The sequence below is a fragment of the Lates calcarifer genome, linkage group LG19 (assembly GCF_001640805.2).
Source record: "Lates calcarifer isolate ASB-BC8 linkage group LG19, TLL_Latcal_v3, whole genome shotgun sequence".
Classification (NCBI taxonomy): Eukaryota; Metazoa; Chordata; class Actinopteri; family Centropomidae; genus Lates; species Lates calcarifer.
In genome coordinates, this window is record NC_066851.1 from 10,662,264 (window position 1) to 10,689,696 (window position 27,433).

The 27,433-nt window shown below is 41.9% G+C and overlaps 1 protein-coding gene across 3 annotated transcripts; it reads right to left on the minus strand.

Annotated features, from left to right (window-relative positions):
- Nucleotides 1-1,047: 1,047 nt before the first annotated feature.
- On the minus strand, nucleotides 1,048-26,162 carry LOC108892506 (G patch domain-containing protein 2-like). 3 transcript variants are annotated; one of them, XR_001962474.2, is made up of 15 exons: nucleotides 25,865-26,162; nucleotides 25,391-25,435; nucleotides 25,271-25,291; nucleotides 24,320-24,488; nucleotides 22,434-23,099; nucleotides 16,893-16,954; nucleotides 16,016-16,174; nucleotides 15,474-15,553; nucleotides 15,325-15,389; nucleotides 15,165-15,204; nucleotides 14,958-15,049; nucleotides 10,568-10,653; nucleotides 5,157-5,189; nucleotides 4,392-4,712; nucleotides 1,048-2,372 (listed from the first exon to the last, which is right to left on the minus strand). XR_001962474.2 is itself a non-coding variant. In XM_018690088.2 (14 exons), the coding sequence occupies exons 5-14, from the start codon at nucleotides 23,093-23,095 to the stop codon at nucleotides 4,603-4,605; spliced, it is 1,389 nt and encodes a 462-aa protein (XP_018545604.1). In that variant the 5' UTR covers nucleotides 23,096-23,099; nucleotides 24,320-24,488; nucleotides 25,271-25,291; nucleotides 25,391-25,435; nucleotides 25,865-26,162; the 3' UTR covers nucleotides 1,048-4,602. The 3 variants fall into 3 exon arrangements, 2 of the variants coding, with proteins under 2 accessions (XP_018545604.1, XP_018545605.1); XM_018690088.2 differs by having other exon boundaries at nucleotides 1,048-4,712; XM_018690089.2 differs by lacking the exon at nucleotides 5,157-5,189 and having other exon boundaries at nucleotides 1,048-4,712; nucleotides 25,865-26,159.
- Nucleotides 26,163-27,433: the final 1,271 nt, after the last annotated feature.

The window sequence follows — 27,433 nt, forward strand, 5'->3', positions numbered from 1 at the left end:
TTCATTGGGTCTCCAATACTGCCGCCACACAGCTGCTCCACACATCATCTCCACCAGAAGCATCAAAACAACAACAACAACAACAACAATAAAATATAGGTAAAATGCATTTTACTCACCGAAGCTGCTGATTCTTTGTAGACAAATCAAAATACTGTTTCTGCTGAGTGGACATTCTCAGCCCTAAAGCGAAGTAAAACTTAAACGAGAAATAGACAGGGCAGACTCGACTTTCAGCATCAGCCTCCATGACGATAGAAAAGGACTTACTGTTGGAACTGAGACGTACAGATAAGCTCTACAACAAAGTCATTGAACTCGTCCTCCTCTTTTAGCAATTGTGGGTTGAAAAAAACAGCCATTAAATTTATACTAACGTGTTTTAGCTTGTGCTAATAGCTACAGATGTGGCTTGCTAGCACTGGACAAGTACGCTCTCTGACCATCCAATCAAATGACAGGACAATGTCGACGTCATGGTTTGGCCTGCTAAATGGCCCCTGAACTCGCCAACTCGAAATCTGATTGGCTAAAGAATCCTCGAGTCAACAGTTTCATTGCCATTTATTTAAAATTACATGGGCCTACACTGTTGATTCTGAAGGCCTCAAGGCAGATTGCTATTAACTTGGCAACACAGTGGTGAAATCTGATTGGATAAAAGCTCTAATACAAACAGAGTGTATAGTGCAAACGAAGAGGAAAGCTATGAGATGAAGGGAATAGACCAATAGGGACAATTTAATACATATAATATCGATGGAAAAAAACACACACATATATATATGTATGCAAAAGTAATTCAGTGGTTGTGACAGTGTTTAGGGTTCAGCAGAGAAGGCCTTGCTGGCCCTGACAGCCCACCACTATCTGATGATTAATTTTGTCGATCAAATAATTAATTAATCAACAATTGTTTCACTAATATTGATACCAGCGCAAGAGAAAACTGGTTTTGAATAAAAATACTTTCAGGCACTCCAGTAACACTATCAAATAACATAGATAGAGACATAGAGAAATAGAACCATTAAAGTCTCTCTCATATGCATTTCATGACTGCCAAAATTCATTTATTGCACACAAATTCAGCATTTGAAACCAACAGATACTGTAGTTTTTTTTTTTTTTGTTTGTTTTTTAAATACTCATGGCATGGAGGAATGAATATAACATCACCTACTGTTTGACATGAAGACATTAAATCCTTGAAAATTCAAGTTGTATCATTATGAAAATACACAAATTACGTTTAAAACAGATTCTTATCCATATTAGTCCATAATCATGTTCATACCGTTTATTTAAAAGCAGAGTATCCACCTCATACTGACAATTATTTTGACATAACACTGAGTGACTGTCATGGAAAACAGCTACGGCATAAGTGCTGCACTGCAGGTTTGATTGAATTTTACTATTGTAATGTCTCTCTAACATCTAGTGACAGCGTGCAGGCTTTCTAAGGGAGGAGTAATCCTCTTTAGATCATTTGCAAAGCAATTAGGCATGCCTCCACTGCTATTAAATATGAAGATAACAGCCTATGAGATAAGATGCTGTTTGTACCACATATCAAATGTGGATAGCTGCCTAAGAGCCCTGATATCAGGGAGATATATTTAAATCCTTGTAAATGAAATTAAAAAATATGATGGTAAAAAATTAGAGAGACATATCTACTGTACTATCTATCATGAAAATGAATTTAATGTCCTCAGACCTAAATCCTCAATTAATGGACCTATAATTATGCATCACATCATAAATACTACACATTTTACACAGTGCAATCACTTTAAATGCATGGCTTCATGGATAATATAAACTCTTAACATTCCATTGAACAAGGCAAATATATAAATACTTTTAGCTGCCAAGAAAACATGAGATAATGTCAGATATATTGATCACTGCCACACCGACAGTCGCAGGAAACCCTGAGACCGCACAAGGTTGGATTTCATTGTGAGAGAGTGCCCAGATCAAACCGGATCACTTTTGAAACCCAAAGTGAGTTGAACTATGGTGACTTGCAACATGCATTTGTCAGCAGGAACCAGAGAGCCTATTTTGCATGTGTTTCTGTCATCACTACACACTACATAGCAAGAACAAACGCCGTTGACAAGAAAGGAGCCCAAAAAGGGGGGGGGGGGGGGTCCCTGGTGACCTGTGACCCTGGGGGGGCACAAAGGGGGCTGCCCTGCATGCATACAGAGGAGGTTCAAACAGAGTTTATGACTGCATTATCTCTCCTCTTCCTCATCACCTCTCCACCCATCAGTGGACACTAGAAGCCACCACGCTGGAGCAGACAGACCAGGCATCACTCATTCACTCGCCTCCTAGGTGCCTTTGTCAGGTGATTGCTGGCGGAAAAAGGAAAACAGATCAATACATCTCCCATGGGCCTGACAGGTAATCTTTACCTGGGATGAAATATGAGTGGTACCAGCCTGCTGGATTCCTTAACTGTAACAGGGCAATTGACTGGCTGCACGGAAGCCATTCCCCTACTTCCTGGCCACTGGAAATTCTACGGTCTGGCTGAGGTGTCATTATGGTGACTGTTAATTACCAGAGAGGCAGGTGAGATGTCCCAACCTCCCTCCTGCTACTAATGGAACTGTATCTGAACTGATGCGTCTTCCTCCCCTGTCAATGCCTTGGCACCGAAACACAGACTGACAGATAAGGCTACAGCGAGAAGCTCTCCTTAAAACACTACACAGTCAATACTTGTCAACGTGTTCACAGGCATATGTCTTAAAAAAAGCCATCAATGTATTTATCAACAACTTCTTTTTTTTTCTAATTGGGAACCTCAACCTGTGCTGTTCCTATCAATCAGGCATGTGTTCGCAGTGTAGGAAGAGCCCACAGTGCTGCTGCTGGACTCCCTGGTCAAGCTGCAGCAGCAGAAGCTGGAGGGGTGGGTGGAGGGGTATGTGTGTGTGTGTGTGTGTGTGTGTGTGTGTGTGTGTGCCGGGGGGGGGGTGCTCTCTGCCTCAACACTTTGACTGATTCCCGTGGCAGGATGTCTTGTGTGAGGCATCCATTTAGACGAGTGTGCACACACAGCATTTATAAATGTCATCCCCGGCCAACATGATCACATAAAACCACCTCAGACGGATTATTGCAGACGTATAACTCACGTTAATTGGCAAATCTCATTCTACTAAATGCGATTCTTCTCTTAAATAAGGCTTTAAAGTGTCTGAAAAGACATGCGATATGCGGCTGATGATTATGCAGTTCATTTCACTAAAAAGATATCTTGTAATCATTATAGGAAGTGCATGCCTGTTCCTTTTCATGACAGGAGGGTTTTAAATACACCCCATTTTTTAAAAAACTTTAGCTCACAACCAAATTCACTCTCGCTGTTTCTGCTCTGGTTTTATTGTTAAATATCTTTTCAAGACTCTACAGTAGAGAGGACTTAGAGCTTTGTCCATGTTTTAAAGACTACAATAGTTATCAGTTATATGGTTTGTGTCAAGCAGAATGTACATCACTTGACTCCTTCATAAAAATGCACTTTTCTGAAAACACTGCTTGTTTACCAGCTTGGCGAGAACTGTTGTGTTTGATCTCACTGTATGCTGCCATTGATCTTTTAATGCATCTGATGCTGAGGGAGCCAGGGAAATGTATACCCCAAGGGTAGGTGAAAATAGCGTGTACGACTCTCCTCTCCTGACTCCAAGTGCTCCTCCAACCCCTCTCTGCTGGCTCTCATCCACTCTCTGCACAGCTCCAAAAGCGACGTATCCACCACCGCTGAAAAACAGGCTGTTCAAACAGATTTTGCAGCCAGCCTTGAACTTAAATACGTTGGGGGGCAAATTTGAATATGGAAGGTAAGCTGGAGAGAACAGAGGCGGCCCTCCGAGGACCGCGACTACATTCCCTCTGTGTTGTGCTAATGAGCACCTTTGTACAAACAGTAGCTTTTCAAATCCATGCTAATAGGAGGCCTGTACTTTGTGTGGCTCTCTACCGGTGGTCGCCTCTCTGAACCTGGTGGCAGCATGTGGTAGCGCTCCTGTCTCAGAGCTGGCTACGTGCTGCTGCTGCACAGCCATTGTTGAATGCCATAAAGCAGAGCAGACCCCACCACCACCACCACCACCTCTGGCCACCCAGTCTCACCTGAAAAATCCTCCCAGTGTTCCCGCTGACAAACGCTACATTACTAGAGTGGACGTAATTGTTGGATTGTGTGGTGGCAGGTGGCCTGGAGACTGTGTGTGGAAACAAGAGGAGCCGCTGAGTCTGGATTAAAACGAGGGGCCTCTTGAAGCTGCCGTCTTTCTTGAGGAGATGACGGAGGGCTTAACAAGGCTTGATTGCATTAACATTTGTCATACTTAATATACTACCTGGAAAGACTGGATCTAGCCGTAACATGCTGATTTGAGGAGTAATGATGTGCTTTGTAGTTTTTCTCTTTCGCAAAGTTTGTACAGCAAGAGGAGTTGGAGCCTTTTCATTCTCAGGCACAAAAAACTTCCTTTTGTCATGTTCTTCCAAGCTTGAGCGCTTGTCTGGTGTCCAGGTGTCCTCATGGTCCCCCTGGAGGACAGATAAACTCTAGGGCTGTGAACCTGCTGCACTTGCTGCCCCCACAGCCTCTAGGCTTGAGGTGTTACTGGCTCCCTGTGCCTCTTCTTTCTGGTGATCCTTATGAGATGGGTTGCTAGCTGCAGAGAAAAGAGGAAGCACATATCATATTCTGGATGTGTACCACAACAAAAAGAACAGACAAAGTAAAAGATATTCACATAAATCACATTTTTCTTCACCATTACAATGGATTGCCTCTCAAATAAAAATTAAATTTAGTCCACGACTCAGGGATCTCTCCCTCTTTTAGGTATATTGAAGTAAAACTTTGAAGCAATCCTCTTCTAATAGGTTAAATATTAATGAGGTTTTGGTCAAGTGAGCCAAATCCAATTTGGCCCCATATGACTTGTGGACATGGTTATTAAAAGGCCAATCTGTGCTGCTCCTATGGTTTAACTTCCCCCTCCTCTGGTTATGCTGTAAGAAGCTGTATGTTTTTAACTCCATTCATCACGTGTTCACAATTCACTGACTACCTTCCTTTTTAAAGAGCCTCTCTTTCTCTTGATCTCACTCACCTTTTGTCTCTGTGAGAGAGTGAAGGGAAATATCTGAAAGAGAAATGGGGCCAATTTTCGTAGAAGAAAGAGGAACTCTAAAACAATTGTGCTCCCTAACGTGCTTTCCTGCTTTTCCTGCTTCACGTTGATAAATAAATCTTTCCTGATCGCCCACCCCCCACCCCTCCTCGCCCCCCAAAAAAGTTAGTGGCGGTCACACAAGACATTTGCGAGGCAGTCCCAGTGCAGAGGACAAGGGAACTAGAAGTGACATTGTGGCTCTGGGCTGTCTCAAAGGATTAGGCATTACAGCATTCACTGGCATGTGCTTTTGCTCCTTCCCATTATATCTGCTTGTGCCTCTTTCCAGATGACTTCTTCCCCAAACTGATCCGGCGGGCAAGATAATTGATTAATATTTCTTGAGGGAACGATGACTAACCGTTGCTGAGGTTCAACCCAAACACTCGAGTTAAACATAGTCAAAGGCCTGGATCAAAATTCTGGGGTTTTCATATTTGACAGATACAAAGAAATGGCTGGGAACATTTACTTTGGGAGTGTGTTAACATGCACAGAGCACACCGTATACTCCCAGCCTGTATCCCAGGCCAAGGTCACAAACAGGATAAGTTGTTTATACACATTTTGAAGTGACATTGTGACTCATTTAAATTAACTTAATATTTTAAATTCTACAAAATAAGTGAAGGCTGCACTAATTTAAGGATAGAAAGAAAGAAGGGAGTCTGATTATTCCTGCTAATGGCCGTATGTCTGTATGTAAAAGTTCAATAAAACTATGTAAAAAGAACAGAGGCAAAAGTCAGGCATTAAAACCGTACTTTGATAAAAGTATGATCGTATTGTGCGCTTAACGTTTCCAAAGTATCAGTACATCTGCTGTAACATGGTCCCTGTCACTGATATAGTATTACAACATTATTAGATTGTTAGCACTACTAACTATTAACTACTTTATATAAAGTTTAGCAGCCTAGTTCCACTGGTTCCCAACTCCCTCCAAACGGTCACAAGATAAACCTTAGGGGTCCTGAGATGATGACTACGACACAAAAAAGGTTTGCTACACAAATATATAACATCCTAATCTTTTTTAAATAACAGATGGTTAAAAAAAAAAAAAGATTAACATTTGAAAAGTTGCTGGGAACTATAGCTGTCAGAAAAATGTAGAAGTATGTTGTACGTTGAAATATAAAGAACCAGAAAATGGAAACGCTCCATATAAGTACCTCAAAATTGTACTTAAGTACAGTATGGGAGTAAATGGACTTAGTGGACAACACTGACTGTATGTAAGTTGTAGGTAAAATTATATTATCTTTGTATATCAATGTGTATAAGATCATTTAAAATGATGAACGTGAATAATTTATCTTCTTCAATAAAAAATAAATACTATATATTATAAATAAATTCAAAGGCCAGAGTTCCTCCACCTACACTCAACTGGTTTTACATCAAGGTCAATAAAGATATTATAATGAAATGGTTTTCTGTCAATGGCAGAATTACAGTACATGTATTTGTTGTGGGTGATAATGGGAGATTGAATGGAACCATCTTACCATCTTAATAAGCTCTCATGTGATGCTCTCTAAAAACAATCATTACAGGCCTTCCTGGAGCACTCCCATTCCCCCTGTTTATTAATCAGCTAATTACACATTGACAGTAATGGGCCTGCTGATTCCCACACTTAAATGAACAGGGCTGAATAGCTCTTTAATGATTAGCCTTTGTGTTTCTCTCTCCTGCTCTCTCTCTCTCTCCTTCTCACTCTCATGGACACACACACACACACACACCACTCTTTTCACAATTGAAAAAACAGGACATTCAAATCAGACCTCCCGGTGAGACAGGTTTGCACACAAGTGAGTCAAGAAGCACCTGACAGACTGAGCTGCTAAAAACAAATCTGTTTCCACAAAGAAAGAACCAAAGAGAAAACAATTAGAGTGGTTACAAAGCCAGCAGGTTTGTGGCCACACTACATCAACTCGGGTGGGTTTCAGTGTTAATCTAAGCCTCCAGCAACAGCAAAGAAAAAAAAACACCAGGAAAGTTTGGTGGAGCAGTGCAGGCAGGTGCAGGTGGAGACGGAGGAGATGGGGGGGGGTTTTGAAGGACGCGAGCAGGGTGCGGAGTGGAGCCGGAGAGGGCGAAATAGTGCGGTGGGCTGCATTTCTGTCAGCAGAAGTGATGGCTGAGTGGTAGCGTTATTTGTCTTGTGCTGCCATACGGCCCTCGCACCAACCTGGGCATTAATGAGAGGGGGCCGGACCGCCGGGCAGGAACACGGCGGGCCTCCGACGCAGGTGATCTGTCACGCAGCCATCTTGCGCGGGCAAGGAGACACATGAAGACAGAGGGGGGAGAAGGGAAGCGGCAGGGCTGACCGAGGGCTGGCCTCCACATGGGCACCCTCGTGTGGCTTACCAGCACACTGAGATAACACACAGTCTGATGAGGTTAATCAAAACCGGACTCAACCCTACTTATTTACTCCAAACTCCTTCCTGAAATGTTGCATACTAAATAAGTTCAAGTTTGGGTTTATTACCATCATCCCTTCATTGAGATAAAGATGAAGGGCATCATGGGAGACAGCAGGGGAGGGTTAAAATGGCAATAATTAATTAGCCTGTGTGAGACCAGCCAGGGCTATTAAAATCCATCAGGATCTTTACACTTACTGATTCATCTCTCCCTTACAAATAATTCTCCCAAAATTGTGGAGTGCAACAGAATGTATTCATTGTCATTCCTGATCACTGGGCAACATGTGATATTATCTATAATTCATTTATTGATCACAAACTATGGACAAGCAAAATAAACCCACCTTATGTGATTAAAGATAAAAAATAATATGTGTTATTGTATAAGATAAAACAGAGAGCTGGCTTTGTTCTAGATCAAGAAGGGACTTGTTGGATTGAGTTGGATTTCTGGATTGATGGTGGTGAGAAAAGTAGAAAATGGCCAATTTAAGGCTGAGAAATGGAGTGGTCATCTAATCCAAACAGATACCTGGCTTGATAAGTTGTTGTGTTTTTTCTTTTTTTTTCACAACCAGCTTCAGCACTGCCGTGGAAGTGTTAAAAGGGTAAAGAAAGAAGACAAAGCAACAGCTGGGTACCGCCTCAGTAATTCCCCACGGAGCCCTGGAAGACACCTCCTAGCCGCAGACCATTTTCACTCCTGATTACAGAGTTTCAAATCAACCACTAACACACACAACAATCCACTTCCTCTGGCCAACTCAAACAAAGACTCGGCTGTCGTGTTCACTAAGAGCGAAGCCGGGAGCCACGCCGTCCCCTCTACTAAATGCAGTAAACAATCTTTCCATGCAAACAAGATGTTTACCAGAAAACAACTCCACTCAACAAATCACTGAATCTGATTTTGTCTCTGTACACATTTATGTCAGAATGGCAACAAACCAAAATTTGTACACAGAGAGTGTGAAAGCTTGTCAGGGTGAATGTGCATCTCCTGGCAGTGGTGAGATTACTGAGGAGAGACATGGTGCAGCAGGCTGCCAAAGTAAAGATTTATATAGAGCAGTTGCAGCTGCAGAAACTGACATTGGACGACATGGGATGCATGATAAATCATGGTGGACAGGGGGCACTAGACTCAAGAAGCAGGAAAACACTCTGAACAGGGCTGAGGGGGGATGTGCCAATCAGGGACTATCCTTCAATGCAATTTAGGAAACAGATCATCTTGTAGTCACTTATTCCTAAACACACAAGAAAATGTCTTAACAGCAAATAACAGCATATCTAGTGGAAAAACATTAAAATATACAGTATTTCTAACAGTACAGTTATCACTGCCTAATTTGCCGTTTGCTGTTATTGCACAGATAACTGATTTTATCTGTAGAAAACAATCAGTTTGTTTAAGATTTAAAACATGTATTTCCCCCTCCCTCCGTCCCTTACAACACAGTGGATCTGTTAACTGTCGAGAAACTGAGGGATGCCCCTCGTTCCGCATGTTGAATATGAAGGGTCCTTAAGGGTCAGGGGTGGATCCTTTTTTACTTTTATGGGAGGTGGTTCAGCGCTGTGTAGGTGAAGGACAGAATAAGCGGCCATTCCATCACTCAGTGCAATAAATGGATGCAATCTGTATCCAAGTAAAGCATTGGCTGTTTTTAAATTCCACCTCTTTTATCCAAATGAATGATGGACCCCGGTACAGTGCACTGTGAGGCAATATTAATATACATCAGAAGCCTGCACCCATCACTAAATCAGGGAACCACCAGCATTTGTTATTTAAATGACAAACAGCAGCTGCAGGAGTGAAGCATGGAGAAGGGATGCAGAAGAAAAGGTGGACAAACCAATTCAGATTTCAATCCAGCAAAGACACAAGGCCCCAAGCCATCAGTCTAATGAAAAAAGGCAGCTCCACTGGTCCAAACACACACAACGGCTGCTCCTTGATGCCACATCTAACAGGGTGAATTCCACATCACACTTAAAACAGAAAGCCCCAAACGTAACACAGCTACCATCTAACTGTACACTTCCCTCTGCTGTTAACAAATATTTTACATTTAGTCATTTTGGTGGAATTAGAAAAATGTATCGAAAAGACTAAGAGCCTACAGCTGTGCTAGCTCTGCTAGCTAAGCTCTGTGAGGCTGTATTTAGGAACATGCTCAATACCAACGCTAACATGTCAAGCCTGCTAGGCAGGTGCAATGTTTACCATGTTCACCATCTTAGTTTAGCATGCTGGCATACATTTTCTGTAGCACTAAACACTAAGTACAGTTGAGTCTGATGGGAATGTCATTCATAGGAATTTGACCATAAAGTTAAGTTATGGAGGAAAAGTCAGGGGATCATCAAAGTCATTAGGGTTCATCCTCTGGGCACCGAGAATGTATGAACAAATATTTATGGAAATCCATCCAGAAATTGTTGAGTTATTTCAGTCTGGACTAAAATGGTGGACCTTGGAGCCATTCTGCTAATAATGGCTAAAAATATTATATTTGCTTTAAGAAACTGAATTTGAATAGCATGATTTGAAACTGAATTATTAGTTTGGAACTGAAATGCAATAAACTTTAAACTGAATGTAGTACTATGAAATTCATTTGCTCTGAAATTGCATTTAACCCTGAAAATTTAGCTCTCTATACTTCCACATTCAGTTCTCACAATTCAGTTTCTTTACTGTGACACACATCTGGTCTTTGAGAGTGAGAAATGTAAAGCATTCAAGTTGGGCTTTTCATATCAAATTCTAATATAAATGATTCAAGTTCAGTTTCTAGTGACACATATTTCTGCCCATGCCTGCAGCTCTATCTGTAAGATATGTGATATTTTAAATCTGCACGTTTCATCAGTATGTGTGGAGGGTGTTACCTGATGTTGTGATGGACACAGTGTCTGTTTCCCTACTCCTCCTGAAGTCTCCTGTGCACGACAGCGCTGGGGTGGCATTAGTCTGCCTGGGAGGGACACACACAGACAGGCCCGAGCAAACGTTACACACAAATATGATGAAGTAGCTTCCTCCCTCAACACACAGATATACATATAAAAAAGTATCATTTCATAGAATCAATACATGCAAGCGTTGCACATTTGCAAACACGGCAGTTTACGTGCAGCCTCCGTACAGTGGCTTTTTTTTCTATCTTAATTTTTCTTCATTAATCCATGTTTTCAACACAGAGAATATTTAATGAGGAGAGGTGCTGGGGTGCATGTGGCTGAGTCATTGCAGAGTTCACATAAACAAATTACACCTGCTCTATGCCTCCTGTGTCATATGTCAGGAGCCCTGAAATAGGAAAAGCCCCCCCCCCACCAGCATAATAGCCCTGACTTCAGAGATGTAAAGTTAAGGTCAAGGTCCGTTCCATCAGTTAGGTAGGTGGGGGTGGGGGTGGGGGACGTGATCCTGTGCAGTGTGTATGTTTGTGTATGGGAGGAGTGAAAGAGAGAAAAAGAGCTAAGACACAGCGACAGACCAAAAGATTTAAGTTAAAATCATGTTATAAACAACCATCCTGCATCTCAAAGAGGATTTTAAGAACAATATGGCATGCTGTTTCAAGATGCTAATAACATAACCTGTAAAAATAAACTGATGACAGACTGCAAAACAACAGAGAACCATACAGAAGAAAGCTCCTTGTTAACCAGCATGGCTCATCTCAGACGGCTGGCTACATAAAGCTCACAGCCCTAACAGGCACATGCTACAATAAGGCCCCGTCAGGGCAGCCTTTTAACAGGCAGCATGTTCCATGACCTCAACACCCATAAATCACATGACGGGTGAGCAGGCATGGGGTGTCGAGAGCTGTGCAGGGCACGCTTTGAGCGAAGTCTCTATGTTGTATAATCAATAGATATAAAAATAAATGGCCTGACCGTTATTCTCTCCCTGCTACCCCTCTCTAATAAAATCCCAGTAATGCATATTTCATTTACTTTTATACTTATTGATTAGCTGTACTCCAGTTAGTAAATCACGTGCCTATCGATCCCTCAATCGTACCTCTGTCGGACAGCACATAACCAGCCATTTGCGCCCCTGATAAAGAGCTCAGGCATTGAACTCCCCACAGTAAATCTTTGCAAACTAACTTTTTAATTCCAAAATCGATCCACGTTTAAACGTCGCATTATTTCACGAGGCACGCCTGCGGTATTAAAAGTAATACCCTGATGCATTTGGTCTTAATGTGTGGAGGTCCATCCCTCCATCTCCTCACTCATTACACCGAGGCGGAGGCACTCCGGGGGCTCCCCGGTGGGCCTGGAGGGGAGGCGAGGGGTCCTCCCCTGCCGCTGAGAGCTCCTGGGGGCCGACGGGAGCCCACTGAGACACTCAGCACAATGCTAATCAAACATGAGAATACCATCAGCTGGCTCATTAACCAAGACAAAACACCACCATTCATCTCAGAGCAGAACCCAAAGGCTTTTTATAAGCATGTTACGTGGCTCTGTGTAAAACTGAAAGAAGTGGTAAAAAAAACACACAACTCTGTTTTTATTATTTAACATCTGTTACTTCATCAGCTTTAACAGCTTGACAGATGTTGGCCTGTTGTTTTGTCCCTAAATATACAGAAACTGTGATGAGAAAACAAAGACTGACTTAGAGGCAATGAGCAATGAAAAAACAAGTAATATATGATGAAGATGGGTAACAACAACTGAATTCTATCAAAGACACAAGGACACTGAGGAAAAAGTCTCCAAGATGGATTTTTTCAGGTCATATGAGACACTTTTAAATGCAGCACCGTCCCTTAGGGTACAAAGTAAAACAACACTGACACAGGGTCAATTGTAATTTTGGCGCCCACATCCAAAAGCAAATATATCAATTAAAAATAATAAATCAAAAGAGGAGTGAGGAGCTGCAGTTACAAAATGGCTATCTATTTTCATTAGGGTACATGGTGCTTCAGGTGTGAGCAGGATCTCAAGATTAATAGAGGTATTCAAATGAATCAGAAAGGATTAGGGTCTCCAGGGAACATAATCGATAGCTCCAAATCAATAATCAATAGGCCACTCACACCAATATACTAACTGCTGACACCGAGATCTCACAATTAAAATGAAAACTGGGAAGGGAGTGGCGTAAGACTATGATTTATCTCACAGCACAAGTGTCATTTAGAAATAAATAAGTCAATAGATAAAAGCTGCTGCTGCCCGGCTCAGGTGGGAGGCAGTTATGCATTTTAACGTGGCCGCCATCCCCGAGCATTACCGCCAAATCCCACAAAGCATTGCGCCGATACCAGGATAAACAGCATGCAACCTTGCACAGCCTTTATCAACTTAACATCAAATCTCTGATTGTCGCCGTCAAGCGCTCTCCAAACAGGAGATGACAGCTTTTATTAATACAGTATCATTTCAACCTGGCTGCAGTGTGAGATTAATGTTTACACTCAACCCACAGAGAAAACACTTTTCTCTCAAGGGTGTTTGGAAACAAAGAAAAGTCAGATGTACAGGAGTTTGGTGCTTAGAAATCGATCACGCGGGCGAGATGTTTAAGAGAAATGAAAATGTAGTGAAGAGAAAAATCAAGAGCGGACATTGAAAAGTTTGTTAAGAGCAGGTAGGAGCAGCTGTAGCATTTCTCATTGTCATGCAAAAAAGTATTTCTAATCATCTGGTGTGTGTGTGTGTGTGAGTGTGTTTCAGAGGAAGTTAGAGGAAGTAAATGGGTGCTGTGTGTGTGGAGCTGGGTCGTAAGGACAGAGCAGCCATCTCACTGGAGAGTGGATTTGAGCAGCTTTGGGAGATAGATTCAGCTCGTGCCGTCCAACGGGACACATCAGAAGCCCCTCTCGTCAATCCCCCCTCTCTCCCTCATTCATTTGGGAGTATGATTTATACTTTTTGAAGTGAAGGGTCTTGAATCCCACTATAAAGGAATTAAGAGGTCTCCCCTGAGTCCGCCATTCAAATGAGAGCATGGCAGGGATATGAGGGCTTTTTAATAGAGAGAAATTAGTATTCACAATGCCTCAAACTGGAATCTGAAGGAACCTTTCAGGTGGAGAAGAAAGGGCCAGTTTAGAAAAGAAAGCCCTAAGAAGTCGGGGGCTTTTCATAGCAGTCGTGTTTTTGCCCCTCATCAAGGAGTGCTGGAGCGCTCTGTGAAATAACCCAAGAGAGAGGGGAGGAAAAAGGGTGTGTGTGAAACAAAAATTAAGAATGCACCATAAATAGGCAGAGTGGAAACAATACAATGAGGAGTCCCACAGTCTCGAGGCCAAAGGGGCTGCTCAGCTCCTCAATAGTCCCCCATGCAGATCCAACAGTTTCAGGGATGACTGGGAGCGATGTGATGCTTTGACAAACATCTTTTGGATAAAGCCTTTTTTTTATTGTTTTTGTGCAGACCCAAAAATGCGGGGATTTGAATCTGCATTATAACTATGTCAACACATAGTATTTCTCTGTTTGGGAACTGTGACCTTGAAAACCGTTGACTTGGAGTTGGTGCATCCAATTGTAACAGTCTATTGTAACTTCAGCCAAGACTTGGGGCCAGGATTGCCATTAACACCAACACTGGAGACCCATGGGCCTCTGTACGGATGACATGTTTCAAAAGTCAGCTACAGAAAATGATACATTATTACTGGATGCTGTTCAACATGGTCAAATACAATGGATTTTCATTTGCTCTACCATTCCCTCTTGTTAGAGTTTTTAGTGACACCAAACATAAGTATGTCAGTATGTAGAGTATCAATCTGTGCATTTGTTTGGCAGACAAAGTGAAACATGCACAGCACATATAATATATAAAACATGCATATATGTGTATTATACCACTGCAAAGAACATGCATTGAGTATTAATTAAGATTAAATCTTTCTCTGGTGTATTTGCAATAAGAATATTTCAGCCTTAAAACATGCCCTGAATTCACTAATTTACACAGAAAAACAGCTGACAATTATCTCCTGTAAAGTCACTCAAACACACATTAAGGTGTGTGTTCCTGTCCTTTACAGTCTATTCCCATTTCAACGGGGATGAAGAAGATTTGGAGCCATCAATCACAACCCACTGAATGAATCTGCCCACACACAGACAGTTCAACATAGATTACTTTTGTTAAGAGTGACCTATGCTCTGCAACTGATTCATTTAAGTGACTTGGCCACAGACTTGTCTATCAATATATTGAGTTTTGATTGAAAAGACTGGTGTCTCCAATAGGCCCTTGAGAGGCTGCTTTATTTAACATGGCATCAACTACCTGTTTCTGCAGATTGAGGAGGAACATCTGAGATGGGAGCTCTCTGACACCATGTCAATAGGACACACGGGTAATGGGCACAAAGGATTCAACTGGAAATTGGAGAGTATCAATAACATTTAGATTTTGAAATTTTACCATTATAGTCTGAACAAACTGGGGTCAAAAAGATAATGAGACTTGGAAAAAACTCGTATTGTTACATACCTGGCTTCGGTCTCGTTTTCCAACAGAAGGCAGCCAAAAGCTAAAGGGAAATGTTAAAAGCATAATTATTGGACACAAAACAATGATGGAAACAGATGGACTTAATACCACTTGTAATGTTGTTGTTTTTAAGGGATTGAAACAGTATAATGTATCTTACTCTCTCTGGTAAGGATCTTGGGAGAAATGTCTCAGTCTCTCTACAAACACTGGCATGCTGTTGCCCTGTTCAACATAAAGCAGACACACAGTAAGAAACAAACATAAGAATGTTTCAACAACTGCAAGTCTACTTATGTTTGCTTTAACCTTGCTGGGAATCCTCCTCCTATCCTTCCTGATGCAGCAGGCAGCAGAGCCAGGCAGTCGTTTAAGACGTGAATGATACCCTGCAACGGAAAAAATGAGCAGATTTATTTTCCTGTGTTGCAAAATCATCAGAAAAGAATCAGGAAAATAGACAAGGCAAGGCAAAGATAATTACCTGTATATACTGTAAGGCACACAAGAAAACATTTAACTAATAAGAAATTAAACATTTTAAAAACAGCAGACTGACCCTCTGGCTTTATTTGACCCTGGGGACACTGAGAAGACCAGTGCCAGTTGACCTGACCAGGTCAGGGTGGCTCATGGCATTTAAGTAATATCCAATACAGAATACACTGCACTGCGGAGTATCTGAATGGTTTATAGCCAAGCACAGTTGTAGCATACTGGAAGCCAATACAGTTAAGAAAGGCAGGCGGTTTGTTCTCATTCTACAGGATAAAAAATAGGCAGAGTCCTTCCAAGACTATCGTGTGTTCCAGAGGAATTTGTGTCTAAAAGACAAAATGATCCTCTATTACCTCTCCGAGAGGGTCGTGCAGGCTGCAGGAAGGTGGGCGATGGGCGGTTATCCTCGAGGGAAAGCTGGTTGTCCGAGTCCCAGTTGGGCAACAAGCTGGCCACGCCTGCCCCAGCTCCACAGTCCCCTTCAAAGAACCAGTCACTCTGTTCGTCATCGCCTATACACAGAGGCAGGGAAGATGTTGCATGGGTTAGCGTGTCACCGCTGCATGTTTCTATCAAATTTTTACCCAACCTACTTTTCTAAAATTTCCAATGTGTTATAGTACTACACCAAACCCACTCTAAGCTCCACTTAAATCTGCAGTGCCACCATACACACACCAATTTACCTTAGTAGTACCATCGCAGCCTTCGTTGAAATGCTGAAGTCAAAAGCACCACCTTGGTTAAAATTGCTATGCCCAAAAATCAAGTAGGTGCACTTCTAACCACAGCGTTGTTTGAGGACAGCTAGCTCTTCTCAAACCTGTCAGTCAGCAAAGCGCACGCAGGAACCATGCCTCTCACAGTCAAGGTGTAGTGACAACTGTTAAATCAGAGGCCGCCTGGCCCCGCCACGGCTAATGAGATTAGCAAAGGCTTCAGCGCTCATTAACACGACATGACAACGTCTTATTAGAGTCGCCTGGGTGCCCAGCAACCAGCCCATTGTATCGAAACCTCCCTGTCTAGCCCCAGCATTCCCTCAGAGCCGAGGAGGGTATTGTCCAAATCTGACAGCTCCTCATCTTTCTTTCGAATAATAAAAAATGTTTCATCCGTGAGCTCAACATACTCCAAATCCAATCCAAGCTGTTTAACTACAAGTTTTAATTACAATAAGTGATGAAGCTGCTGCACTGTACTTTTTGAGTATTTGTTTTTTTTTAATACCTTGTCTTCCTTCATCATTGGTGAAAAGGCCAGGGTCACTGCTGCATGTACTGCTGGTTTCCCTGCAGAGAAAAAAGGAAAAACATCACATGTGAATGACCTGTTTCTTTAATATCAATGACATCTGAGGATGAGGAACTCTGTTTTGATTTGTCATCTCAAACCTGATGGGTTCTTTAGGTCAGACAATGTTATAGCATCTGAAAAGTGAACAATGTAAATCAAAAATTTACATGCCCCTGTAATGTCAATATTTAACATGTAGCATTCAATAATGGAAATAATGAAGAAGTCCGGAGCTAGAGGTCGACATAAATGGAAATGACACAAAAAGACAGAGCGTGCTGTGTTCTCCCTTGTTGCGATAGCAAACACAAAGGCACGAGGAGAGACTCTGATCGAAGCCACTGAGTGACATGCACAATCTAATTGAATATCCTCCGCTGTCAGCTCCAATCTAATCTGGCCTGCGTTGTGGAGGATGACAGGAGAGCGAAACACATTCCCCCTACCCGCCCCTCCCTCTGGGTGTGCCCCACACACAGAGCGACCCACAGACGTGCCGCTTCCACACAACAACTGGCCAACATCTGCTGTGTGGGCTGCCACTTCTTATTGCCTAGCTTGCTCCATCCCCAGGCAAACCCGGTTACACTCCACCTCCACACCCTCTGTGCCCCCACCCCCCACTCACACAGACCACCCTGGATTTCTCTGCCTTTCTCACACCTCAGCCACCTTGGACTGGGACCTCCAGACACTCCAAGGTCATGGGGGCAGTCAGGGGAAGGGTGGAAGTGATGAAGATAGAGTGACAAGAACTTGAAAAAGGGTTTCTTTTTATACCAAGATGTCACACTGCTGTTATTGCCTACTTCAAAGAAAAGTAACAAGCATGTGTATTTATAGTAAGTGATAATAAATATATTTATATTTCCTAAAACACGTTTCTAAATTCCAGCTTGCTTAAAGTCACATCCATGCACTTAAGTCCTTCATCACTTCATTTTGAGTCAAGTCTATATATGTTGTACTGCAACCATGAACACTTGCTAATGTGTATTAATCCGCAAGTGAAAATAGTCCTCAACAAGAGCACTAGTTATTCCTGTTGGGTTAACATTTGTGAAAAACTACAGTGCCCAGCTGTTTTGGGAACTCACTGAGCCTTTTTTAAAAATGCAACTCTATTTCATTTCATTTTCTTTATTGAAGGAAGATGCACATTTATCAACATTTACTGTAAATGTGCCAGTGTTACCCAGGTAGCTAGTGTTGCTGCAGCTGAAGCTGCAGTCCTCTTGTGTATTTATTTATTTGTGACCTGAATTGTTAAGGTTTTTGTTCTGTGTAGGAAATGAGTACAGCTGTGGTTACAGAAGTCATTGAGTGTTGAGAGCTGTAACATCTCTGTCCTTTAAATGAAGCTAACTTATGTTCAAACTACTTTATGAAAGAGAGAGAGCTTAATGCTCTTAACTGCCTTGCATTTTGCTCTCTGTTCATCGTCGCTGACCTTGCTCATAGGACAAAGCTGGAGGGTCAGATATGCGCTGATACGGTGCTTTGCCATATTGCAGACGGCTGCCAGTGACGGCAGGATCAGAAAAACGTCCGTCCAGCCTGCGCGCCTCCCTAGCCAGATGGTCCTGCATCATCTCCCCTCACATCCATGAGAAGCAGATGTGAGAGGGAGCAGGCCTCTCCAGGGAATCTGGAAGATGCCTGGCCTAGCCAAGAGATCCTAGACCATCCCTCCACCCCCGTCCCACTCCCTTAGCCCCCTCTCTCCAGACTGGTCCCCAGGCCTCTCCTCAGCTGTACCCCACCTCTGGACACATCGGTTGGCATCTGGAGCACACAACACTCCAACATCAGTAGAGGACACAGCCACAAGCTCTTCAATAAGCAATAACTATCATTTTGGTTTTATGCTTCATTCCACAACCTTCCTCTCTGAAATTAGGAACCTGTGATGATTAACTACCAGCAGCACAGCATCTTCCACCATTTCCTAAGCACAAAGATGTGTTTGCTTCTTATTGGAAGGGTTCTGTGCAAAGTTTGAAAAAGAATCACAGGTATAAACAATTAATTAGAGACACCCATTAAGTATTTATCTGTATTAAAGGTGTAATGTGATGTCGCTTGGAGCAGCACAGGGCCGATGTGAGACCGTTTCCATTAAGTACTGCCTAATTAATGCCATGAATAATTGAGACCCCCATTTTTCTTGGGACCAAAAGAAACATCTCCTCTCTCTTCAGCAGTGACCTTTGTCAAGAAAAGTTGACAAACATTTCGGGCAAACTTAGTCTTTGTTTCACATAGAGGTTTAAGACAAAAGATATCATTGCGGTGTTTGATGGGAGCTCACCAAACGCAGTGAGCAAAGTCTGCACAAAATAGCACTTCCTCAGTCGTTAAGTAAGATATTCTATTGAGGATTAGGTGCCATAAAAACAAATGAGTCTTAATTAGATAGAATACCATATGTCCATGGTGAAACAAAAGCAAGGGCAAAAACAAAAACTGCATTCCAGCATTTTAGGGCTGAACTTAACTCCCGGCATGACCCTATTGTCTCCATACAAGCCAAAGAGGTGAAGCAAAACACAGTATCCAGATGAGCACTAATCATTAGGATATAATCCTCAGCTCCTGGGAGAGGCAGACCAGTTTGCACAGAGATTACAGGCTAGCTGCCATTTATTGAGCCTGGGCTCATTCTGCAGAGGAATAAAGAAGAGGCAGAGACGAAGGGGGGCAAAGCGCTGATAACAATGGATCTGTGGGCTCTTCAAACAAGCCGCCCCAGCCCAAATCCATGCTCTCTTCCATGGGTGTCTGATTATAAGGTTATCCCACCCTCCCTGAGCTGCAGTAATTGGATTAGTCTCAGAGATTTATGAAAATTAACTTCAGCAAATGCTGCACTGCTTTCCCAAAAACTCCTCGTAGAGTTTTCAAAATACAAATTATAGCTATATGATAAAGCGCGAGTGTGAGAAAAGGGGACACAGTGGCTTTGTTTTTCCTGGTGGCAGAGCTGAAATCAACATCACCAGTAAGAAGCGCACAGCTGGAGACGGAGGCCAGGCGCGGGACAGCGTCTACCCACAGGTGAGGCCTGCTTGCCGGGGCCAGCCGGGGTGCCAGGTGGCCTCACTGCCAGCAGGCTGGGCCAGGGTCTAATCAAGGATGTGGAGCCCAACTGGTGCTGCCAACATCTGCTCTCCTCGCACTTGGGTGGCTGAAGGCAAAGCTCCACTCAGTATGCACATAAGAGGAGTGACCTTGAGGAGAGGCACGTTTTAAGAGACCAGACACTCCATATGAAAAAGGTTAATGGAATGAATGGAGACCAAAGAAAATCTGAGCGCTTCAAAAGACATTTCAACAATGGCATCTGTGTCTGACATCAAATGGACCGTACACTCTCTGAGTATAAATATTGCTGTTGTACCACTGTCAGCCCCTCATCACTGCTGCCATTTGTTCATATCCTTTGCCTCCGCCAGGGCTTAACCATTAGATTGTTGAGCCCTCAGTACTGTGTGGCAGTCTACTGATCAGCAATCAAGAGCGTTGGCGTTGTGTAAGTGAGAAATGATTGACAGCATGCCATGGTGTTCCCATTTATTTCTTCTCCGGAGCTGTTTTCTGTCAGAACGGCTATTGATTTTTCCATAAAGTAAGAAAACAAGTACCGTTTAGGGGCTAGGGAGGTCAGCACAAATGAAACCAGAGGATGTAAAGCCTTCTGTCTGTCCCATTACCAGTTACCTTAAACGTCTTCTTCTCACATTTTCTATATGATCGACAGATAATGAGATCACCAAGGAAATAACGCTGTGCAAGAGCATGGCAGGACTTCAGGGACAGGAACTCTGGTGCTTAAAAAAACACTAAAGTAAGATACAACTGACCAGCACTGGCCACCATTATGTGAAGCATTTAATACGAAACACCATTTATATATTGTGAAAAACAAGTTACTCAGCTATTCATTAATATTAATAAGGATGATCATTCACAAAATCCAAAAATTAAACAAATCTCTCTCCTCCTGATGGCTCTTCCTTTTGTCCCATCAAGGGGATTTTTGGTGAGTTTTACCTTGACCAAACCAAGGAGTCCCAATTTCTATACAGCGCACTATATTTGAGTGTCCACCTAAATTCTGAGCGTAAAATTTATGTACTACTTTCCACAATGGAACAAAAAAGTAGTGTCCATGGTTCTAATGTTCTTCTGAAGTTTTATCTGGTGAAGGTGGAGAAAATTTTAACTTTATATAATGTTGGGTAGTTTAATATATAACAATGTGATCATTTCTTATTAGCTGGCCACATGTTCTGTATGTAAATCTCAATCTGCAATTCTACTTGTTACTACAACTGTCAGATTAATGTAGTGAAGGGGGATAAAATACAGTGTTCCCCTCTTAAATGTGAATTATAAAGTAGACTGAAGAGAGTAAAGAATAAAAACTGTTCTAAAGCACAAGTAAATCTATTTAATTACAGCAGAGTTGTATAGTGCTAAACGTCACACAATGCAATGCGTCACACTTTATAGATTTAAAAATTGTGGATTGTTAGTGATGGTACAAATTGAAAAGGTTTCATAACTATCCGAAAATATAGGAAGTAGTGAGCGAGTGAATGAGGGCGCTGAGGTTACAGTAGTTCACTGTCACTGTCATTATGTCACAATTTAGTCTATATTCACTTCATTGTAGTAATCTAATGTACCTCTCCGCTGCTGTGCCTGTCCTAGTGTCCCAGAGTGCACACAAGAGGGTGCACTCTGGGACACTAGGACAGGCACAGCTTTAATTACCCAGCCCAAGACAGGAATTCATTTCAAAACAAATCAATACCACACCAAGTCACTTATTTATTTGTGACAATATTTCTCGAAAGGAAATAATGAGCTGGCAGATGCCCGGAGGCATAACTATCAAAGATCCCTCCCTGGTGATCATTTCAGCTATAGGAGATGAGGATGAAGAGACTCTATCATTCATTTTTAATGTCAACTCAATACTTTAAAGTGGAGTGGCATGATTGTGATACATTTTTTTGGTTTAGTTGAGGACATGCTGAATATTGACAACTGGCTCGATGAAGACAGGCAGTATAGATCATCTTAAATGTCGCCTTGTTTAATTGCTTCTGTCTGATAGTAGTTATGCCCATGACTTTTATGTTATGGGTTTAACTGCCTTAGTAACTTTCCATTTAAAGGGTAAAAAGGGCTTTTAGAGTTTTGAGCTCCTTTTTCGGTATGGCTTTAATCTTGACTCTTTAAACAATGACAGGGTTAACATTTGGCTTGTTGCAAAACTGTAAGTTAAATAAAAGGTTTTGAAAGCTGGAAATGCTAATTTTTCACAAATAATGGACCTAAATGGAAGCCAGATGGAGACCTAACTGTGTACCATTATTGTGAAGAATTAAAGGGTTAGGTTTCACTCTAATATAAAGAAAAAATCAAGAAGAAAATGCAAATATCCTTCCTTGAATCCAACATTACCCCTCAGACATGTTCTCATCGGCACCATCTCTGTGCTCCTTGGCCATCTTCCTCTTCCAGCGTTTCTTTCCCATCAGCCTGGTTCCCTCAGTCTGTCTGTCTGCTCCCATCCAACCACCAGACCTCTTCTTCGATCCTGACAGTTGCTGCATCCTAGGTGGCCTGTACCTCTGTTTCCCATCCACACCAGAAACATTTAACTTCTGCTGCAGGCTGACTGTGACCCCTGAAGTCATACGTTTGACCTTCCTTCGCCTCCTGAGCGGTCGTCCTGGGTTATTCTCTGTGAAGGAGTCAGACTCTGGCCACGAGGGCTGCCTCGTCCTGGCCGGGCCTCTCACGATGGAGTGCCACTGGCTGGTTGAAGTCAGGTCGTCAGAATCACTGCAGTTGGCCACAGAAGCCGTGATGGTCGAGGAGGAGTTCTCCCTGTGTTGTCTCGCCTCGTCCAAGCTGGACTCCGAGGCCTCGATCCAACAACGTCTGTGCTCCGTCGGGTAGAGGGAGGACTCGCGGCAGCGCTTGCGGACCCTGCGTCGTCGGATCTGACGGCGCTGCTGCAGTGGATTCAAGACCATTTCCTCCCACAGCTCCCCGAGCTTACTCTGCTCTGAGGTCTGCTCCAGTGCAGACACCAGGTCCTGCACCAGCTCATCCATCATGGTGCTGAACACACAAGAAAAGAAACTTTAGTGGTGTAATGACAAAGAGTTAACACTGTGGATAATAGTACATCTAAATAAACAGCAGTAGGTATAAAGTAGAACTGCCTGATGGAAATAACAGATTTGCAGGATTTTTGGCAATGAGCTGATAAATTACCTTGGTCTTTATGGTTCTTTATTTTCTGGATTGGTCAAAAGGTGCCATTACCATGTAGTTATTTTACCTACACAGGGTTCCTCAATATTGAGATTCCAGATGTACACTAGCATGATATATATTATTATCACTATATAAAATCAAATTTTATCCATATTAGCCAGCCCTGTTGTTTCTGGCTATTGCACTCGGTTGAGTGGTTGTTGAGGCAGCTTAAGCAAATTTGGGTTCTCTGGTTCCATGATTGCTGAGCAGCACATATGAACACAGGACACTGTAGCATCCTTTTAAAAAACTTCTCTGGGACCAAACTGTTGGTAGATCAGTAATAGCGATAGAAGAGGCAAAAAAAAATAATGCTATACCTCTTACTTAAAGCATACCTATCTGCTTTGCACTGGGTCTGCTGAGGTTATCTCTACTTCTTCTACAATGGACCTCTCTCTGTACAGTAAAATTGTATAATGGTCAAATGTAAAATGGTCCATTGAGCAAGAATCTCTCTACAGAAATTTGTTGTTGTATTGGAGAGTTGACACATTTCCTCCTCACTGTGAATGCAGCATTAGTCACGTTGGCCAGCCCTCAAGATAAAAGGAAATTCAGAAGATCTACACCAGCTTTTTTTTCCTTTGCGTAATAAAATATTACAAAGCTGCCTTTTCCTTCACGTAGCAGCATAGATTTGTAGATTGTGTGACTGCAACGGTGTAAAACATTACTGCTGCGTTTGAACATCGTCAGCAGCTACGAAAACACTCACAGCATCTTCATAACCAGCTAGGAAAGCAGCTGGAAGGCTGTACAACATCAGTACACCGAAACAATGGCAGAGGCAGCTGATCTGCCTGCATGCTCAGTGCAGACTGTGTTACATAACAACTCACACGTGAGCTCAGCACAAGGGCAGCCTCAACATACACACACACCTCTGTCCACTGTTAACAATCAGCGACACACACCGTTTAACAGCGTTTTACACTGTGTCATATATACGGTATACACAGCAGCTACCATAACGTTATACAACAACAGACAATAACCCACTGTGTTTCTGCACTCACCAGTCGCGGCTTGTCTTGTTTTGTTTTCAGCAGCACAGCTGGGAGAGCACACGCACTTCCGCCCTGCTGACCAGCCAATCAGGTGACTCCGCCTTGCTGCGACTCCCAGGCAGCTCGCCACAGCACCACGATGTCCATGCAGATAAGGACCCACACTCAGCCTGCTATGCTGCAGATAACACCGTTAACTTCACCACTCATCCTCATTACATTTATTTAATTAGTTGTATTACTGTAGTTTTCCTATAATGTCCCTGTGTGATAATTCTGTTGCTGTTATGTTTCGTTTTATTTCTTGTAGAAAGTTGTGGAAAGTCTTCAGATGGAGCAAGACAGAAATCTGATAAAAGTGATGGCACAGGGTGAAATGACAGCAGTTGTATTAGGGGTAATGTTGGCACCAGGTTTTGGAGAGGAACAAGAATGCATGCCAATTAATAGATACAGAAAATTAAAAAAAATAGTTTACTTCTATACAAAATGTATATATTGCTACAATACAAATCAACATATGTAAAACCTAATTGAATACATCACAATAACCATGCAATAAATAGTGTTTTCTAACTACGTCCTAACTTTATAAAATTTAAATGTGTTGTGTTAAGTCAACTTAACAGTTAATTTTAATCATTTAAGAAGCCAAAAAACAACACTGTTCAGTATCAAACCTAAAGTCACATAGTTCATGAACATACAACACCAACAAAAGCAGAGGAGAATTATGAGTAGATCAATTAAATAAAACAAAACCCCATTAATTCTACATATATTAATACACACAGGAGAACAACAGAGTGTTTTAGAATGACGATTAAGTAAAATCTTATGATGTCCCAAGTCCTCAGAGTCTTGGAGGACTGATGCAGCTCTTTTCCCTGTCAAATCCAAGAAGTCCTTCAACCACTAGTCAGTTTTAAAATGATTTTTTCCCAGTTCATCAGTACTCACCGAGCTGAGAGACAAGCCAGACTGAAAAATAGTGTACCATTTTAGAGTTAGTTAAGTATCCTTACTTTTAAAACTTTGTGTCTAATGCAATATGATATGATTTATAGCATTATTACTCACTGTGTTGTGGATATATGGCTGCACTCATCTCATGCTCCCATTGTCCTGCAATAATAGCAGTAGCAAAAGCAATAAACAAATAATAATACTAGTAATTATTAATGATATTGTGTTGGATTGCATTACATTGTCAGATTAAGCAACTTACAATACACCTTATAAGTTAATGCAGCGTAATACGAAGATAAATTAGTATCATAAAATCAGTACACCATGTTGCTTAAGACTTGTTTTAAATCTACATGTATGTTAACATTTAGTTAATTTCTTCAAACAAAATCCAAAACCATGTTAAGTTTGTAATTACTGTAGTTGTAGATAGTAAGATTACAGTAATTCCATTACATCCACACCTTTTAAAACAATAGTGAACTAATAAGTGTTTCATGATGTGTGACAACTCTCAGTAATGAACTGTCTCTCAAAGCCAGTGTGTTGCTGAATGAAGCAAAAAAAAAAAAAAAAGTAATTTACCACTTTTTTCATCTCTCAGATGAAGGCAGCCCAAATAATAAAAAAAGAAAAGTCTGTGAAAATGAGTACAAAAGCCATTTAATCTCTCTCATCTTCCTCTTAATAACTGCAAATTTCCCCTTGGGCCCATGGGAGAGGGCCTCTCTGTGCTGCTGCCACCTTATCTGTCGCCTCCATATTTCAGCATGCCGAGCGGCTCCCTCTGTACCCAGCCCCCGGCCTCCTCTCACCGGGGCCTGTGGGGAAGCTGGGCTCCTGGGCCCGCCATTGTTCTGGCCTGGGAGGAAGGTCCAGGAGAGAGCCCTGAAAGCCAGAGAGTGGGAATATTAAAAAAAAGAAGAAAAAAAAAACTTGAGGCACTGCTTCATTAAGCGGCAGCCTTTCACAAGCAAACATATCAGAAACAGCCCCCTTTCAGAGGCAGTAATTAGCAATTTGGAAACCTTGCCCCCTCAGGATATACAGTTTCAATTTAGTTAGCAGCTTTAGATTCTTAGGCACTTAATATTCATTGTTTCTGCCATCTTCCCAATTTCTCGACGTACATTGTCTAGTCTTTCACTGGCGATAAAGTGTTTTATCTTTCATGTAATTCTTCTTTTCAATGAGCCCTCTGCAAGAGAAGTTAATTTTTATAAATAATTTTCTAAGGGATTTGGAAAGAATGTGAGGGATATGATAGCAAAGTGCTCTTCAGGAAGTTCCAGGCTGAATATCGTATGGAGCTTGTGCTTGATTGATTAAGTCGGTCGGTAAATATAGCGTATAGGAAAAGTTCCTGCAACTTACTAGGAAGTTATATTGCAGAGAAAACCCTCTATATCTAATGACATGAGCCAAAAAGCATGTTTAAATGATAATATATTTAACAGTGTGACATCCAGCACAGACCTTCATTGTGTAAAACATCTTCAGGGTTTACAAGATTCATCATTCTGTCACCATATTTACATCTTCTTTTTTTTCTTTTTCTTTTTTTTTTTTTAACAATTCCTGCCTTATGAGTACTGTTATCATTAATTATCTGGTTGTCTTTGTATCAGCATGGTAAAACTCTTGGCATGGATTTAATGGCAAATGTTTGCAAACTGCTTATTAAGCCAAACCACATATCATACCTCGGGGGGGGCAGACTGACACTTATCTTTGCCTCCATGGAGCCTTTGTTTCAAAATGCTACCACTTCCATTCATTTCCAATCAGCATTGTCTAATAGAAATAATTGATTTTTGCCTCTTCTCCACAAATGAAAAACGCCTGTGATTAAACATTTTGTCTCCAAATCTAAATTCCAAGATCCCCATCAACACTTGAGAAAAATAGGCAACTCATTAAAGAAAAAAAAAAGAAAAAAGAGAAAAAAAGAGGAGGAGAAGAGGAGGCAGGGAATGAAATAATGAATGGAGTCCAAGTGAGCTATCTTTCCCAGGCAGAGCGCCACTAGGGATGCAAACTCTCAGCCACAAGAAATGAGCTACCTATCTGTGAAAAGAGTGACTGCTCCATCCTATTTGATTTGGCTCTCCTATCATCTCTTAAGAAGATGTCAGCCTTGCTTCTTCTATTGCT

What these genes read in the sequence shown, in the direction of transcription:
- LOC108892506 (XM_018690088.2), bottom strand. Translation starts at nt 23,095, where the DNA reads ATGATGGATGAGCTGGTGCAGGACCTGGTGTCTGCACTGGAGCAGACC. An exon ending in TGCACGACCCTCTCGGAGAG is followed by an intron (nt 15,554 to 16,015) that starts GTAATAGAGGAT and finishes TTTCCGTTGCAG; the next exon opens with GGTATCATTCACGTCTTAAA. An exon ending in CTCTCTCACAGAGACAAAAG is followed by an intron (nt 4,713 to 5,156) that starts GTGAGTGAGATC and finishes TTTTCTCTGCAG; the next exon opens with CTAGCAACCCATCTCATAAG.